This window comes from Mauremys reevesii, linkage group 4, assembly GCF_016161935.1.
Source record: "Mauremys reevesii isolate NIE-2019 linkage group 4, ASM1616193v1, whole genome shotgun sequence".
NCBI classification, from domain to species: Eukaryota; Metazoa; Chordata; order Testudines; family Geoemydidae; genus Mauremys; species Mauremys reevesii.
This window is the reverse complement of record NC_052626.1, coordinates 55,819,443-55,834,942: the sequence shown is the minus strand read 5'-3', so window position 1 is coordinate 55,834,942 and position 15,500 is coordinate 55,819,443. Positions and strand designations below refer to the sequence as shown.

The following is a 15,500-nucleotide window of genomic DNA, read 5'->3' as shown; positions in this document are numbered from 1 at the left end:
GTGTATTACACTATCACACATTTCCCTCTAAAGGGGTCCTTCACTCACACAAAATGCTGAAAATGCATTCTAATTAAACAGAAATAAGTCCTTCCTTAAAAAAACTGGTTAACTAATAAAGCATGAAGGACAAGATTAGGGTTAATAGTCCTGTAATATGACCTTTTCTCCTTCCTCCTTTGTGTTTGTAAAGCTCGTTATTTTTATTTATTCATTCATACACATGGATAGTGTATAAACTTCTCCTTCCCCAAATCACCCCCCCAATCTACCACCTGCTCAAATGCTTCAATGCTGATATATTAAAAACTTGGCAGCAGTCCACCCCAATAGCAACCTAATAACAAATCAATGGTCAAGGGAGCGGGGGGGGGGGGGGGGGAAAAAAAAAGGAAACAAGTTTTAGTACTGAACTTCCAAAGGTTTTATACACGAAGAGTATAAAGTAATTTTAAAAGCTAGGTGATACACCTTGATAGTGCCCTTTTAAACAATTCAAAAGCAGGAAGTAAAGGAGACTACAACAGCATGTGACCCAGGATCAGTTATGTACAAAACACTGTTGGCAAAATAAATTATGTTTACAGTGTGCCTTTCATTCAGAACAATCTCATTCTCTAAATCAACTTCAGAGTATATACCTGCACCTACATTTATATATTTCAGGATTCACATCACCTAATAGTGAAATATGGTCTCTCCGAACACCACGTAGCAACACTAAACAGCAGTTTGAAAGAGAGTGAGAAAGAATACTATATCAGATTGGAACTCCAGTGAGAATTTCATTAATAAAATTACCCAGCTGGAAATTAGTTAGAACACTGGTGCTAATGTGCTTAGTCTTGCTAGAAGTACCAAAAGATTAATGGCTTCACTGTGGTCAGTGCCTTAATGTTGCATTTTGTTTGAAAGACAGTACATCCAAATTAGGCTTGGACATTTGTTCAGTACTGTACATTTCCAACATTTTCCTAGACAGTGTCCCATCCAATGAAGTGGGCAGATCCAGCTCTGCTTAGTTTGCAGACTAGCTCTGCTTAGTTTGCAGTCAGCCTACAATGGTAGGTTGAATACACAATTATACATGAAGGATTGGGTTATGGCTGAATTTCTTTACTCTTGTCCATTAAAATTCTTAATCATAACACTACACTAAGCAGTTTTGTATGCTATGGTCAAGATAAAAATCTATAATTTATTCAATATTTATTCAAATTTATCCCTGCACCCCAAGAGGGTTTGTTTGAATATATGATCAAAATAAAACACTTACTGGCATTTACCTCATTACGTAGAACTCCACATACATATTAGTGTATACATAATTGAAACGCTGCACATTAAAGTCAGGAGAAACATACATTAATCTTTCTAAAACTCTGTAAATGAACAAATCCAGAACCAATAAAAATCAACGATATTCCATGCTCTAAATGGGACTCTTGAGGGCTTATGCTAAAGAGGGATGTGCAGGATGCAACTGGTCCTTAGGTTTGAAAGAATGCTTTAGGAATCTAAGATTTACCTCAGTCTCCATGGATATTCAACAGTCTAGATTTGAATGTTAGTACTTCATGGAAAATCTATATTAAGGCATTTTTATAGAGACATATGCTCAAAGCACAGTAAAGACAATCTTTACAATACCCCTTTGATGGGGGTAGGCACATATCCCCACTTCACAACCACAAAGACTGAGACAGAAAGGTCTGGTGACTTATCAAGGAGACAATGAGTCAGCAGCAGAACCAAGAGAAACACAGAACTTCATGTTTCAGAGTGATACCCATGTTAGTCTGTATCAGCAAAAAGAACGAGGAGTACTTGTGGCACCTTAGAGATTAACAAATTTATTTGGGCATAAGCTTTTGTGGGCTAAAACCTACTTCATCAGATGCATGCAGTGGAAAATACAGTAGGAAGACACACACACACACACACCATGAAAAAAATGGGTGTTGCCATACCAACTCTAATGAGACTAATCAATTAAGGTGGGCTATTAGCAGAAGAAAAAAAAAACTTTTGTAGTGATAATCAGGATGGCCCATTTCAAACAGTTGACAAGAAGGTGTGAGTAACAGTAGGGGAAAAATTAGCATGGGGAAATAGTTACTTTGTGTAGTGACCCGTCCACTCCCAGTCTTTATTCAAGCCTAATTTAATGGTGTCCAGTTTGCAAATTAATTCCAATTCTGCAGTTTCTCGTTGAAGTCTGTTTTTGAAGTTTTATTCTTGAAGAATTCGACTTTTAGGTCCGTAATTGAGTGAGCAGGGAGGTTGAAGTGTTCTCCGACTCGTTTTTGAATGTTATAATTCTCAGCGACTGATGTGTGTCCATTTATTCTTTTGCATAGAGACTGTTCGGTTTGCCAATGTACATGGCAGAGGGACTCTGTCCACATATCTATTCAAGAGATTCCATCATAGGACCTAATCACGTCAGAGGCTCATTCACCTGCACATCTACCAATGTGATATATGCCATCATGTGCCAGCAATGCCCCTCTGCCTCTAAGGTGCCACAAGTACTCCTCGTTTTCAGAACCTCATGAATCCCAATCCTTTGCCTATTTCTCCAGATAGGACTGTCTTTCAAATCAAAGAAGAATGTTTATTTTACTACTTTTGGGTAATTAGTCAACTCCTGCCCTAGCTGATACAAGTTTGTGAAAGGGGAGCTTATCTTTCTTTGGAAGAATACCTAATGTATTAGAGGGCTTCCTCCTTATGCTTGTTCCAGGGGCAGAAGTACATTCTAATAAAATGCACTGAACTATTATTTGAACTTCCACATTTTCAGCACATGTTATGGACATACTCTCTAGAGTTTCACTAGTAAAAAGTTCCCAAAAACTTCTTGGCATATAGTCCTCTATAATAAATTTGTTACCCAAGTCAATAAAAATGCCTACTACTTCTATGCTGTCTATCAAAAACCTTGATGCTTTGACACTTAAGCAGCAGCAGCATGCACACATCATACTGGAAGACTAAGGTCAGTATTTTCCCTAGTCTTAATATTGTATGTAACACTTATCTTTTGGAAAGTGTATTTTAACATTTGAAGCAGTAAAGTGCCTTTTCCTGTGTCAGTGGTCTTTTCCTTTTGTAACTATTTAATACTATTAATGTACAATTTATATATTGTTTTCCTGTTGTACCAAACATTATATCCTGGTCTCTGACAATGCTATAAATGAAATTTCTCTAATAATATTAATTAGAAAAATACTCTATGCAATACACCCCAAGTATACATTTATGTATAGTTTCTAACACACACAGTTTTTCCATACTTGCCAAAGATGTTGTTTCATTGAGGACTAAGACCATGGCAAATCAAAAGTTTCAAAAATAAATGGCGTATCAAAGCACAGAAATGTGTAATAAAGACTTGAAAAAAAATTCAGAATGTGGAAATAATGGCTTTTCACCTAATCTGGTTAACTCAAGGATGGCTAAACAGTTTTACAAAACTTAACCTCCAAAACATCCTTTGTGAGGTAAAAATCCTTTGACATTTCATCCAAAGAGGATATATCTACCACATTTCAGAAAGTAATTCAGTGCAGTATCTACATATAGTGGCTTATAATTCAAGTGTCATTCCAGCCATACCTATGTAGTGTTGGATTAAATGACTAATATAGAATTACATGGTAAGTGACACAAGAAATGTTTCTATGGTTGAAAGCAGGATTGGCAATTTCCTGGGGAAAAACTAGGTTAGGACAGGTCACTGGCAAATACCAGTTGAAACTGGGAAAAATAAAAATTCTTATAATATAATAATGAAAATTACTAAAACAAAATCCAGCAATTTAAATAATAGTTTTGCAGTATATATAATATTTTAAATTGAAATGAGTCATAACATGTATAACTTCCTTGCAAAAATACTGAAATATAATATACATTCTGATGTTCAGTATCTCATTAAATATATTAGTTTACACCTATTGCAGTTTTACTTTTTATTTGTACAATTTTAAATCAATCTCCGAATCTACTGCCTTATGTAACCACAATGTGATTATGTAATTAAAACAAAGCGTAATGGGATGTGAATTAACAAAACCGTTTTTAAAATAGAAAATGCCTTGAACTGGAACTAACTAGTCTTTCCTGGGGTGGTAACAACTACAATTTCACATGGTAAAAATCACATCTGGTAAATACCATGCCATCCCCAGTTGGAAATCTCTCACCTGGTTGGGTTGGCTGGGAAAGTAGGCTCTTCTAGAGTTCAATTCCTCAAACGTTGAGGGCCTTATATTTGGACTTTTATAAGGTTCATTGATTACTACGGTTTCATGCTGGAAAAGGTGATCTTTTAATGAACTGGAACTATCTTCTTGAATTGCCTAAAATAGAAAGAATTCAACTTTATTCTGTTCTTGATATGGATTTAACATTTACATAAAAATCTCTATGAATATCAAACCATAAAATCTTCAAACTCTCTAATATATACATATATATTTTACAAGATACATGTTAGAAAGAAACATTCACAAGGTCTCAAACAACATTTTTTTAAAAAATGGTTTCAGTACCGACAAAGTAAGTCTGCCCAACAGAATGAAATTCCCTGTCCAGAGAACGGATACAGCATAGGCAGCAGCAATACAAGCCTCTCTACCCCACCCATGCACTTCAAATCTGACATGGAAGAACCACTTCTAGGAGGGAGTGTTTAGTCCAGTCTCCAATACTATTTGTTCTAGAAATGTCCACAAACGTGTTAATTATTGCTTGTACTGTGTGTTTGCAAAATTGTATAGCTTTCACTACACATTGTAAAGAAACAAAAACTCAGACATACTGCTGGAGGAAAAAGTTCTGAAAGTAATGATGCACAAACAGAATTACTGTTTGGGTCTCAAATTTAGAAAGCAAGTTTGTTTAACAGATTGGCTTGCTATACAGGAAAATAAACGAACAAAAAGTGAATTTCAAGATAGATACCGGAGCTGAGCGCCACATAGTCACACGAAGCATACACAAAACTACTACTGACTATCCAATATTGAAACTAAGTTTACATGAAACAAATGGGCACAAGGTTAAGAACCTGTGGCAAATGTATATTAAGATATCTGCAGGATAAATCCACTCATAGCTTGAGATTGTGGAACACGAAGCGTGCTTTGCTTGAACAGTGGTCTGTTTGTGCCAATGATCAATCTACTGAACAAAATGGAGATAATCTTAAAGAATCTGATGTGTTTAATAAGTTGGGATATATTAAGAACAGGATGTAGTGAATGAGAATGAGGCAGATCCCAGTTAGCTGCCCTCCCCTCCCCCCAAACAACCACCCTATATGCCATATAAAGTTCTGTTAGCACTGACAGATATAATTAAAAACTAGAATTGACCGGGTGATAAAAACTGATGTTACTGAAAAAGGTCAAACTTCAACTTTGGGTTAATGATGGTCACTGTAATAAAACCGAACAAGTTAAAGATTTGTAGAGATCCAAAAGATTTGAATAAGCCAATTCAACACAAACTACTGCATAGGACCAGATGAGGTAGTCATGTTTAGACTGCAAACCAAGGGTTTTGGCATATCCAAAAGATACAGAAAGTGCAAGACCCTGGACTCTCCTTTTGGTAAATATATGTTAAAGTCATTTCTTCTTTAAATTAGCTCTGCATCTGAAGTAGAGAAAAGCTTCATGTTCTGGATCTTTGACAATCTGGATGAGATGGAAGGAGAGGTTACTTACCTTACAGTAACTTGAGTTTGAGATGTTTTGCCCCTATGGGTGCTCCACCATAGGATGCATGCATGCTTGTGCCCTCTCGACTGGAGAATACAAAGCAATGTCCATTGGCACTGTCATGGGGCGCATCACTCACCGCCAGCCTGGCGGCTCCTCGTGGTACTCTGGGGATTATCTCGAGGCCAAAGGCCTGTCTGTGGTTTGCACACCGTCACTCTGTCTCTGCTATCAACTTGTAGTTCCTGAGGTTGCAAGAGGGGCAGCAACGTCCTCTTTGTGGCTCAGCCCTCCGGCCGTGTCACTGTCTGTGTTCCCCCTTTCTGGGGGAGTTTAACTCCTCAATAGTCAGGCAGTCCCCTCACTCACTGCCTCAGTGCCACTCGCCTAGTGGCTGATAGGGCAACCCAGGCCTGCCCTCTGGGTGCTAGCCCAGGAACCCTCAGCTCAGCAGTCTGGGCCTTCTCTCTCTGGGCTCACTGGTCTATCCCTGGGCTGCTTTCTACTACCGGTTCCCCTTCTCTTCCTGGGCCTACCAGTTTCCCAAAGTCTCCTCCCAGGGAGTGACTGCCTTTTCTCCATTCAGCTCCTGGGCTTTATAGGCCCACAAATTCCTGGCCAGATGAAGTTCTTTAATCAGCTACCATCTGGCCTGATTAAACCCTGCAGGGTGAGTGTGGGGTAGTCACCCCACCACAGGCCCATACTTGCACAAAGTAGCATCTTGTGCCTCCAAACCAAGGGATATAAGGAGGCAAGGACCCACTGCCACTCAGCTCCTTCTCAGCTGTTGAGAGTCTTCACAGCCGAGGAGAAGGAGGGCGACGACAGGAGGTGGAGCACCCATAGGGACAAAACATTTCAAAGAACTCAAGTTACTATATGGTAGGTATCTTCTCTTTTGAGTATATGTCCCTATGAGTGCTCCACTGTAGAAGAATCCCAAGCAGTAACTTAACAAAGAGGTGGGTGCTGAGGAGGCACATTCAAGACTGTTCAGAAGATTGCATCACCAGAGGTAGTAGCATCCCTGAAAACAGGAATGGTGGTGTAATGCTTGGCAAAGGTATGGATGGAAGACCAAGTCACAGTCCTACACATTTCTGATATGGAAACATCCTTCAACAGAGCTATATATGTGGACTGAGATCTAGTGGAATGTATTACCACTCTGTGAGGGTACTGCACCCCAACAGACTCATAGCAGGTGTCAAACAGATAGTTAAGGGTTAATGCCTCTTTTACCTGTAAAGGGTTAAGAAGTTCACCTAGCCTAGCTGACACCTGACCAAGAGGAACCAATGGGGGAACAAGATGTTTCAAAAGGAAGGAGGGAAGTTTCCTTTTTAATCTTATCTCAGGCTGACCCCTGAACCTGGTATGGGCCCTGGTTCTTCCTTATCCATTTATCCAAAAAATCCTTTACCCTGGCTTGCCAGAACCCACAACTACCATCACAAGAGTTCACTATACCCCCTCCAAGCAGCTGCGCAGACTGTTGGAGAGGGGGACTTACAGGCTGCCACCCACCTATCCGATGCGATGCATCTGAGTCACCGGCACCAAGATGTTAGGGGGCTTATTCCTTCACCCTCTCACTTCCCTGGTCCTTCTCGCATGAACAGAGAGCAACCATATCCGAAGTCCAAAGGCGCAAACAATTCGATGTTTATTGGGGTGAACTTCCAGCACGCATGATTCCAGTTTCCTTCCTTAGTGTCCCCCATCCCAGCGCTGCTACCATGTCATAGGTCTCACCCCCACTCTGAACTTTAGGGTACAGATGTGGGGACCTGCATGGACACTTCTAAGCTTAATTACCAGCTTAGATCTGGTCTTGCTGCCACCATCCAGAATTTCTGAGTACCTGGATCACTCCCTTTCCCCCCAAAACCTTCCCCTCCCTGGGTAGCCTCGAGAGACTCCTCCACCAATTCCCTGGTGAGTCCAGATCCAATTCCCTTGGATCTCAAAAACAAGGAAGAATTACTCCTTCCCCCTCCCCCCCCATCAATCCCTGGTGAGTCCAGATCCAATTCCCTTGGATCTAAAAAAACAGGGGGGAAAAAAATCAATCAGGTTCTTAAAAAGAAGGCTTTTAATTAAAGAAAAGAAAAGTAAAAGAAAGAAAGAAAAAAAGCTCTGAGGGACAGCAGATCAGCTAATCTCACAGACAATAGATTGAAAACACAGGATGTTCCCCTGGGCAAAATTCTTAATACACACAAGAATACCCAATTTGATAATTCCCTTAATGGCACCAAGACAAGTCACAAAAGAAAATAAACAAACCTATTTATTCCTTTCTAAAACTTACTACTCTGATAACAGGCTGGTTCCTTGATCTTTTTCACTCCTGCTGAAACTGACTAAACAAAGGAAACTTCCCTCCTTTCTTTTGAAACATCTTGTTCCCCCATTGGTTCTTCTGGTCAGGTGTCAGCTAGGCTAGGTGAACTTCTTAACCCTTTACAGGTAAAAGAGGCATTAACCCTTAACTATCTGTTTAAGACAGCAGGTAAAAAGATGCACCCTGAAACCCACTTTGCCAGTTTGTGTGTGGGGATATAGGTTATCCCTCCATTCTCTCAGAAAATGATGAGAGGCCTAGAAGGTCTTAGTCCCATCAAGGTAGAAGGCAATGGCCCTTCTGACATGTAGTGTATATATACTAGTCTCATCTGTGGAGGTATGAGGTTTTGGGTAGAATACTGGGAGTCAAATCTTCTGATTAATGTGATATTCTGAAGATACCTTTGGGAGGAAGTGAGAATGAGGGCATAGTATCACCTTTTCTTCATAAACGATGGTATATGGCAGCCCAACCTTAAGGGCACCGAGTTCTCCTGTTTGTCTAGCTGAAGCAATGGCAATGAAGAATGAAGTCTTGAGGGAGAGCTGGGAGAATATGTAGCTACTGGTTCAAAGGTAGGTTTCCTTAGGACAATAGGAAACAAATTGAAGTTGCAACTGGGAGAGCTGATTCTGTACAGGGGGAAACAAGATGGTTAAGACCCTTGAGGAATCTAGCTGTAGTAGGGTGGGTAAAGACTGAAAAGCCTTTGATGGGTGAGTGGAAGGCTGTAATAGTGGCCAAATGTACTCTGAGCGTAGTGACAGGTTTTCAAATCCAACAGGTAGCCAGGATTTTGGAGACCAGGCCCTCTGAGGCTTGGGAAGATTAAAGAGAACACTGGGAGTGGAGCACTTCCATTTTTGAAGGTAGTCTAGCTCCATACTAGAGAACCATGTAGGAACCATGTTGTCAGGTTCAAGAAGGAGGGATTGGAGTCAATCAGGGTCCCTGAGTCCTGCAACAGGAGATCCTTCCTGAGATGAAGTTGGTGAGATGTTGGCACAGAGAGGTGTAGCAGGCTTGAGTGCCACACTTACCTTGCTCAGGACAGTGCTATGAAGATAACCTTCACTCTTTTCTGATGCAGTTTGGAGTCAGGTCTTGAGATTAAAGGTAGAGGTGGATAACATACGGTAGGGGATGGCATAATGTATCATGAATGTGGGTACCGAAGACCATGTTGCGGCCCTGTAGATGTCCTAGATAGGGACATGCACAAGGAAGGCAGCTGAAGACGCCTAAGCCCTAGTCGAATGAGCCTTTACTATCGGTGGAGGCACAGCCTGTGCCAACTCGTAAGCTGTACGGATGCAGGTAGTGATCCGATTCTAAATCCTCTGAGAAGACACCGGAAGGCCCTTCATCCTGTCAACTATCGCGATAAAAAGCTGGGTCGATCTACGGAAAGGCTTGGTGTGCTCCAGGTAGAACGCCAGGGTGTGCCTGACATCTAGAGTGTGCAGCCGCTTCTCCTCATTTGTCATGTGAGACTTTGGACAGAACACCGGGAGGAAGATATCCTGGTCGACATGGAAGTGCGACACCACAGTTGTCAGGAAGACCTGATGGGGCTGCAGTTGGACCTTGTTGTTGTAAATACTGTGCATGGGGGCTCCGAAGTGAGGGCTTTAATTTCAGAGACACATCTTACCGAGGAAATAGCTACAAGGAATGTAACCTTCCACAAGAAGTGGGAAAGGGAACAAGAAGCGTAGGCTCAAAGGGGAGACCCATGAGCCTGGAGAGGACCAGGTTGAGGTCCCACTGGGGAACCAGATCCCGGAGCGGTGGAAAGAGTCTTTCAAGGCCTTTCAGGAACCCGATCAAGATCTCATGCAAGAGCATCGAGCTACCCTGGATGTGAGGACAGAATGCTGATATGGCATTCTGGTGCACCTTGATTGAAGAGAAGCCGAGCCCTTGGTGCTTTCAGTGAAGCAGGTAATTCAGAATGGACTGCAGAGACAACTCAGTTGGGGAAATAGTCTGCTCCAAAGCCCAGCAAGAGAAACGCTTTCCACTTTGTAAGTTGCTCTGGTAGAGGACTTTCTGCTATACCCGACTAGAGCAGGCTTGTTCCTCTGGATTCAGCCATGCAGCATCCAAGCTGTGAGGCGGAGAGAGGTGTAGTGCGGGTGCAGGAGTCGACTGATCCTGCGAGAGTAGGTCCAGGGGGCTGGGAATTGGCCACAGGCTGCTACAACCAGGCTCATGAGCATGCCGAACCAATGCTGAGGCGACAATAATGACCCATGCCTTGTCCCTTTTGATTTTTGACAGGACTTTGCCGATGAGCAGAATTGGCGGGAAGGCATACATCAGACAGGAGAAAGGCATTAGATAGTGAGCCTCTGCTGAAGCCTTGGAGAGAACAAAACTGATGACACTTTCTGTTCTGTCTGGTGGCAAACAGGTCCATGTGGGGAGCTCCCCACTTCTGGAAGAGCATTCTGACAATCTCCAAGTGAAGGGACCACTCATGATGAGAGAAGAACCACCTGCTGAGGCAACTTGCTAGTGTGTTCCTGATGCTGGGGAGGTGCAAGGCTTTCAGGTGGATTGCATGCTGGATGCAGAAGTCCCACAGATGGAGGGCCTCCTGGCGCACAGCTGACAGTCAAGTTCCCCCTGCCTGTTGACATAGAACATGGAGGCCATGTTGTCCATCAACATTTGCACCACCCAGCCGGACAGTTGGGGAAGGAAGACATCACAAGCTAGGTGGTTGGCTCTGAACTCCCTGACATTTATATGCAATGCAAGCTCCTTTCGAGACCATAACCCTTGAGTCCGCTGTGTACCGAGATACATTTCCCAATCGAGGTCGGACGCATCTGAAATCAGGGAGACCATGGGTTGTGGGCTCGTGAACGGCACACCTTCCAACACCAGAATCAGGTCGGACTATCACTGCAGAGACGCAAATATCCGCGGAGGGATCGTGATGACCTTGTCTAGATGATGTCTGGCCAGGGAGCAGACCGATGCCAGCCACATCTGGAGAAGACGCAGCCTGAGTCTCACATGTCAGACAATGTACATGCATGCTGCCATGCGCCACAGTAGTCTGAGATAGGACCGTGGTAAGTGGATGGGCAGTGAAGTGGCAATCAGATCTGACATTGCCCTGAACATGGCCTCTGGCAGGAACGCTCTGGCTCAGGTAAAGTTGCTTACCGCGCTGATAAACAATATCCGTTGGACTGAGATCAATATTGATTTTTCTTCATTTATCAACAAGCCCAGAGCTTGACAAGTGGCTTGCAAATCTCGATGCTGCGCTGGACCTGGAGCAGACCTTGACGAGCCAGTTGTCAAGGTATGGGTAAATCTGGATACCCTGCCATCTGAGGTAGGCCGCCACCACCGACATGCATTTCGTATACACCCTTGGCGCCATTGCTAGGCCAAAGGGAGCACTGCGAATTGGTAGTGGGCGGTTCCCAACTATGAAACATAGGAACCATCTGTATCCATGAAATATCAATATGTTAAAGTAAGCGTCTTTCAGATCAAGGGCAGTGTACCAGTCTCCTGGATCCAGGGAAGGAATGATGGAGGCTGTGATAAATGAAGGAGTGTGTGTGTGGGGGGGGCGGGCGCGGGGGTAGCTCCCTTTTATGGACCCAGCCAGCCAGTTAGCTATAAAATCCCTCTTAGTAGCTGTTCTCTACTTACTTTACCTGTAAAAGGTTAAAAGTCTCACTGCTATGCATAGGTAAAAGGAAGTGAATGGGCACCTGGCCAAAAGAGCCAATGGGAAGGCTAGAACTTTTTAGAATTGAAACAAGGCTCCCCTTTTGTCTCTGTTTTTTTGTTCTCCAGAGAGGGGAAAACAGGGCAGCAACTATGCTGTAAGAAGCTTGGGACCAGGTTTGAAAAATCATCAGTATCATACCTAGAAACTACTCATTTGAAACCCCAGATATGCAAGTAGATCAGGAAATGTCTAGGAAGACGTGATTAGACTTCTCTCTTTTTTTATTTCTTTATGGCTTGTGGACTCCTCTGTGCTAACCCAAGATGCTTTTGTTTTGCTTCTAACCTTTAAGCTGGACCTCAAGAAAGCTATTCTTGGTGCTTAATTCTTATAGTTGCTCTCTTTTTTTTTATTTAGTAACAGCCTGAGTTTTCAGATGTATTTTCTTTTTTCTTTAAATACAATTTACCTTTTTTAAGAGCAGAATTGTTTTTTTGTGTCCTAAAAGGTTTGTGCACATGTTGTTTAATTAGTTGGTGGCAACAGCTTATTTCCTTTCTTTTTCAGCTCTTCCCCAGAAGGGGGGTGAAAGGGCTCCAGGGTACTCACAGGAAGGAATTGTCAAGTGCGCCTTCCTGGGTTCTCAAAGGGGTTTTGCACTTGGGTGGTGGCAGCATCTACCCATCCAAGGTCGGAGAAAAGCTGTAACCTTCAGAGTTTACTACAAGAGTGCAGTGGCCAGTATTAATTTTTAGAATCCTTGCGGGCCCCCACCTTCTGCACTCAGAGTGCCAGAGTGGGGAATTAGCCTTGACAGAGGCCAAGGAGACCATGGGGAACTTCAACTTCTTGAGGTACTTGTTGAGGCTCCGCAGGTCAAGGATGGGTTGTGGATTCCACCCCCCCTCCTTGGCTTTTGGAATAAAAAAAAATAGGAGGTGTAAAACCCTTTCCCCCTCAAGTGCAGAGGGACTTCCTCCATGGCTTCCACCCGCAGTAGGCCTTGCACCTTCTGAGTGAGCAGATGCTTGTGAGAAGGGTCCCTGAAGAGGGACAGGGGTTGGTGGGGGTGGAACAGAAACAAACTGGAGGGTATATCCCCCCGCGCTACTGTGCTGAGGACCCACTGGTCTGATGTTATAGAGACCCAAACAAGGAGAAAGGGGGACAAACAGTTAGAAAGTAACAGGGGAGCAGGATCCAGGACACAGGCTGGAAGGTTGTCCTTGGGTACATCCTCAAAATGCCTGCTTGTTACTTGGCTGGTTATGGGTGGAGCTCAGGTGAGCTGAGGGTGCCGGCTGATGGCCTTGCTGGCGCTTACAGCCCTTGTGGAAGGACACTGACTGAAGTTTGCTTCCAAATCTGTGGCACTGTTGCGGCTTAAACTGCTTCCTCACTGGCCCCATCACGTAAAGGCACAGGAAGCGCAAGGTAGTCTTAGAGTCTTTCAGGCCATGTAATTTACTGTCTGTTTGCTCCAAAAACAGTGCCAAGACATTGAATGGGAGGACCTGGATGGATCGCTGAACCTCCATCAATAGGCCCGACAACTGCAACCAGGATGTCCGCCTCATAGAAATGACCAAAGCCATGATCTTGGTTGTAGAGTCTGCTGCACCTGAGGCCACTTGGAGGGCTTCCCTGGCCACAGCTCTGCCCTCATCAAGGATAGCCAGAAATTTCTTCCTGGGGTCCTCTGGCAGCAAATCCGTAAATTTGGCCATGGACTGCCAAATATTAAAACCATAATGACCAAGTAAGGCCTGATGGTTGGCCCCTCTCAGCTAGAGGGTGGACGTAGACTAAATTTTTTCTAACAAAGATCGAGCTTCTTCGCCTCCTTGTTCTTAGGTGTCGATCCTAGTTGGTCCTGCCTATCGCGCTCATTGGCTGCTGACACAACCAGTGAGCTTGGGGCAGGGTCGGTATTAAGATACTCATACCCTTTAGTGGGGACATAGTATTTTCTTTCTGCCTGCTTGACGATGGTGGCCAGGAAGGAGCATGTCTGCCACAGGGCCTTAGTAATTTTTACCACTCTCTCGTGCACTGGCAATGCCACCTTGGAAGTGGCTGCTGCACTTAGCACATTCAACAGGGAGTCTGAGGGCTCTGCCAGTTCCTCAGCTTCCATCCCCAGGTTTGAGGCGACCCTCTTCAAAATCTCCTGGTGGGCCCTTGCATCATCCTGATGAACCAAGTGGGAGGGCCCTGCTATCGCCTCATCAGGCAAAGATGAGGAGGAGGCAGGTACAGGTGGGTCTGCCAACTCCGTTGCTTCTGCTAAGGGAACTTGGCCAAGGCTGGACAGTCCTGGGGAAACTGCTCTGACTCCACGTCCAAGTCAGGGGGTGGGCGAGAGACTGTCACTGACCATCTTTCAGATGCCCCCAAGACCAACCTATGCCCTGTGACGGGTGGGAAAATCCCCAGGGGTTCCATGTTGCCCCTGGTGGCCCAGAGGGGAATGCCAATGCCCCTGGTGGGCGGCCTTGGCCTGTGAACCGGGTCCTCCTCCTCGCTGTCCAAGCCCGAGGAGGGAGAAACTTGTCTGGGGGACCAGGATGGTACCGAGGCAGGGCCAGCGCAAGCACGCAGCGCGCGCGGCGGGGGCGGGGTGGCGGCGTCGGGCGCCTCGCCGGGGCGGCGGCGGCGCATGCCACGGAGCTCGACGGGCGGGGGACCTGCGGGCATGCATGACTGGCGCGGTCCCGCCTTCCCGCTTCGCCCCGCGGCTCTCCCGCAGCCATGAGGGCGCAGGCGCGTCCGCTGGTCCGGCCTGGTGTGGGCCCCTGCATGCTGCCGGGAGCTCACCGGAGGGCGCGAAGGAGGGGGGGCCGGGCGGACCGGGCGGCGGCGGCGCGCGCTGCGCTGCTTGGGGCAGCCTACTGTCTAGAGCCGCCCCTGTACCGAGGCCACCTGTCTACCCTGATCCTGTCAGCTCTGGCTGTGGACTTCTATTGAGGACCTGTGCAGGGATGATGGCTCTTGGTGCCATGACCCCAATGACCGGTGTCAGTGTTTGGTGGATCGGTGATGGTAACCTGGCGATCGATGCATCAGTTAAGAGAGCGGTGCCGCTTTGTAGATTGGGAAAGGGAGCAAGAAGACTGACATGTCAGAGACCGTCAATGTGCTCACGGTGAACTGTACTGGTGATCTGGTGACCAGGCTCCGGCATCTCGACCCTCCAGAATGGTGCTGTGAGCTGTGAGAGCAGCTAGGGTGCTCCCGGCACCGGTGCTCTGGGCTTTGGTGCTGCGTGTCTGCAGTGGATCACTGGCGATTGATGCCTAGAGCCCAAGGAACAGTGCCTAGAGTCCAGGGACTGACGACGGGGACTCTGGCAGGACAGCTGACCCGTATTGGGGAACTGGTGGTGCTGTTCAGGCAAGTGCTGATGGGGCACCCAGTGTGGTGAGGAGCAGTGCCGCCCTGATGGAGACTGGAGGAAAGGTCCCAAGGCAGGTTTACCCATTAAATGGGAAACCTCACTGGCTGGCATGGGCGGCACCGGAAGGGACAGTATGTCCTGAGGGGACAGCAGCACCAGGTGCTGAGTGTCTCTGCCATTTCCTGGGATGGGGGCAGGTCTTGACAGCTCAGTGAGAGTCACAGCCTGGCCACCATCCAGAGGGGAAGAGCTACCCCATGCAGGTCTTTGCTCTCCTCTGGCTCTCTCCTTCACTTTATAGGACATAGGAGA

At 45.5% G+C, this 15,500-nt stretch overlaps 1 protein-coding gene across 1 annotated transcript in view; it reads right to left on the bottom strand.

Moving 5' to 3' along the window:
* The window catches only part of SPRED1 (sprouty related EVH1 domain containing 1), a 112,377-nt gene that overhangs the window by 8,831 nt on the left and 88,046 nt on the right, over window positions 1–15,500 (bottom strand). The window contains exon 5 of the mRNA XM_039537951.1: window positions 4,215–4,370. Within this exon, the coding sequence (XP_039393885.1) occupies window positions 4,215–4,370 (156 nt within the window). The remainder of the gene's footprint in view (window positions 1–4,214; window positions 4,371–15,500) is intronic.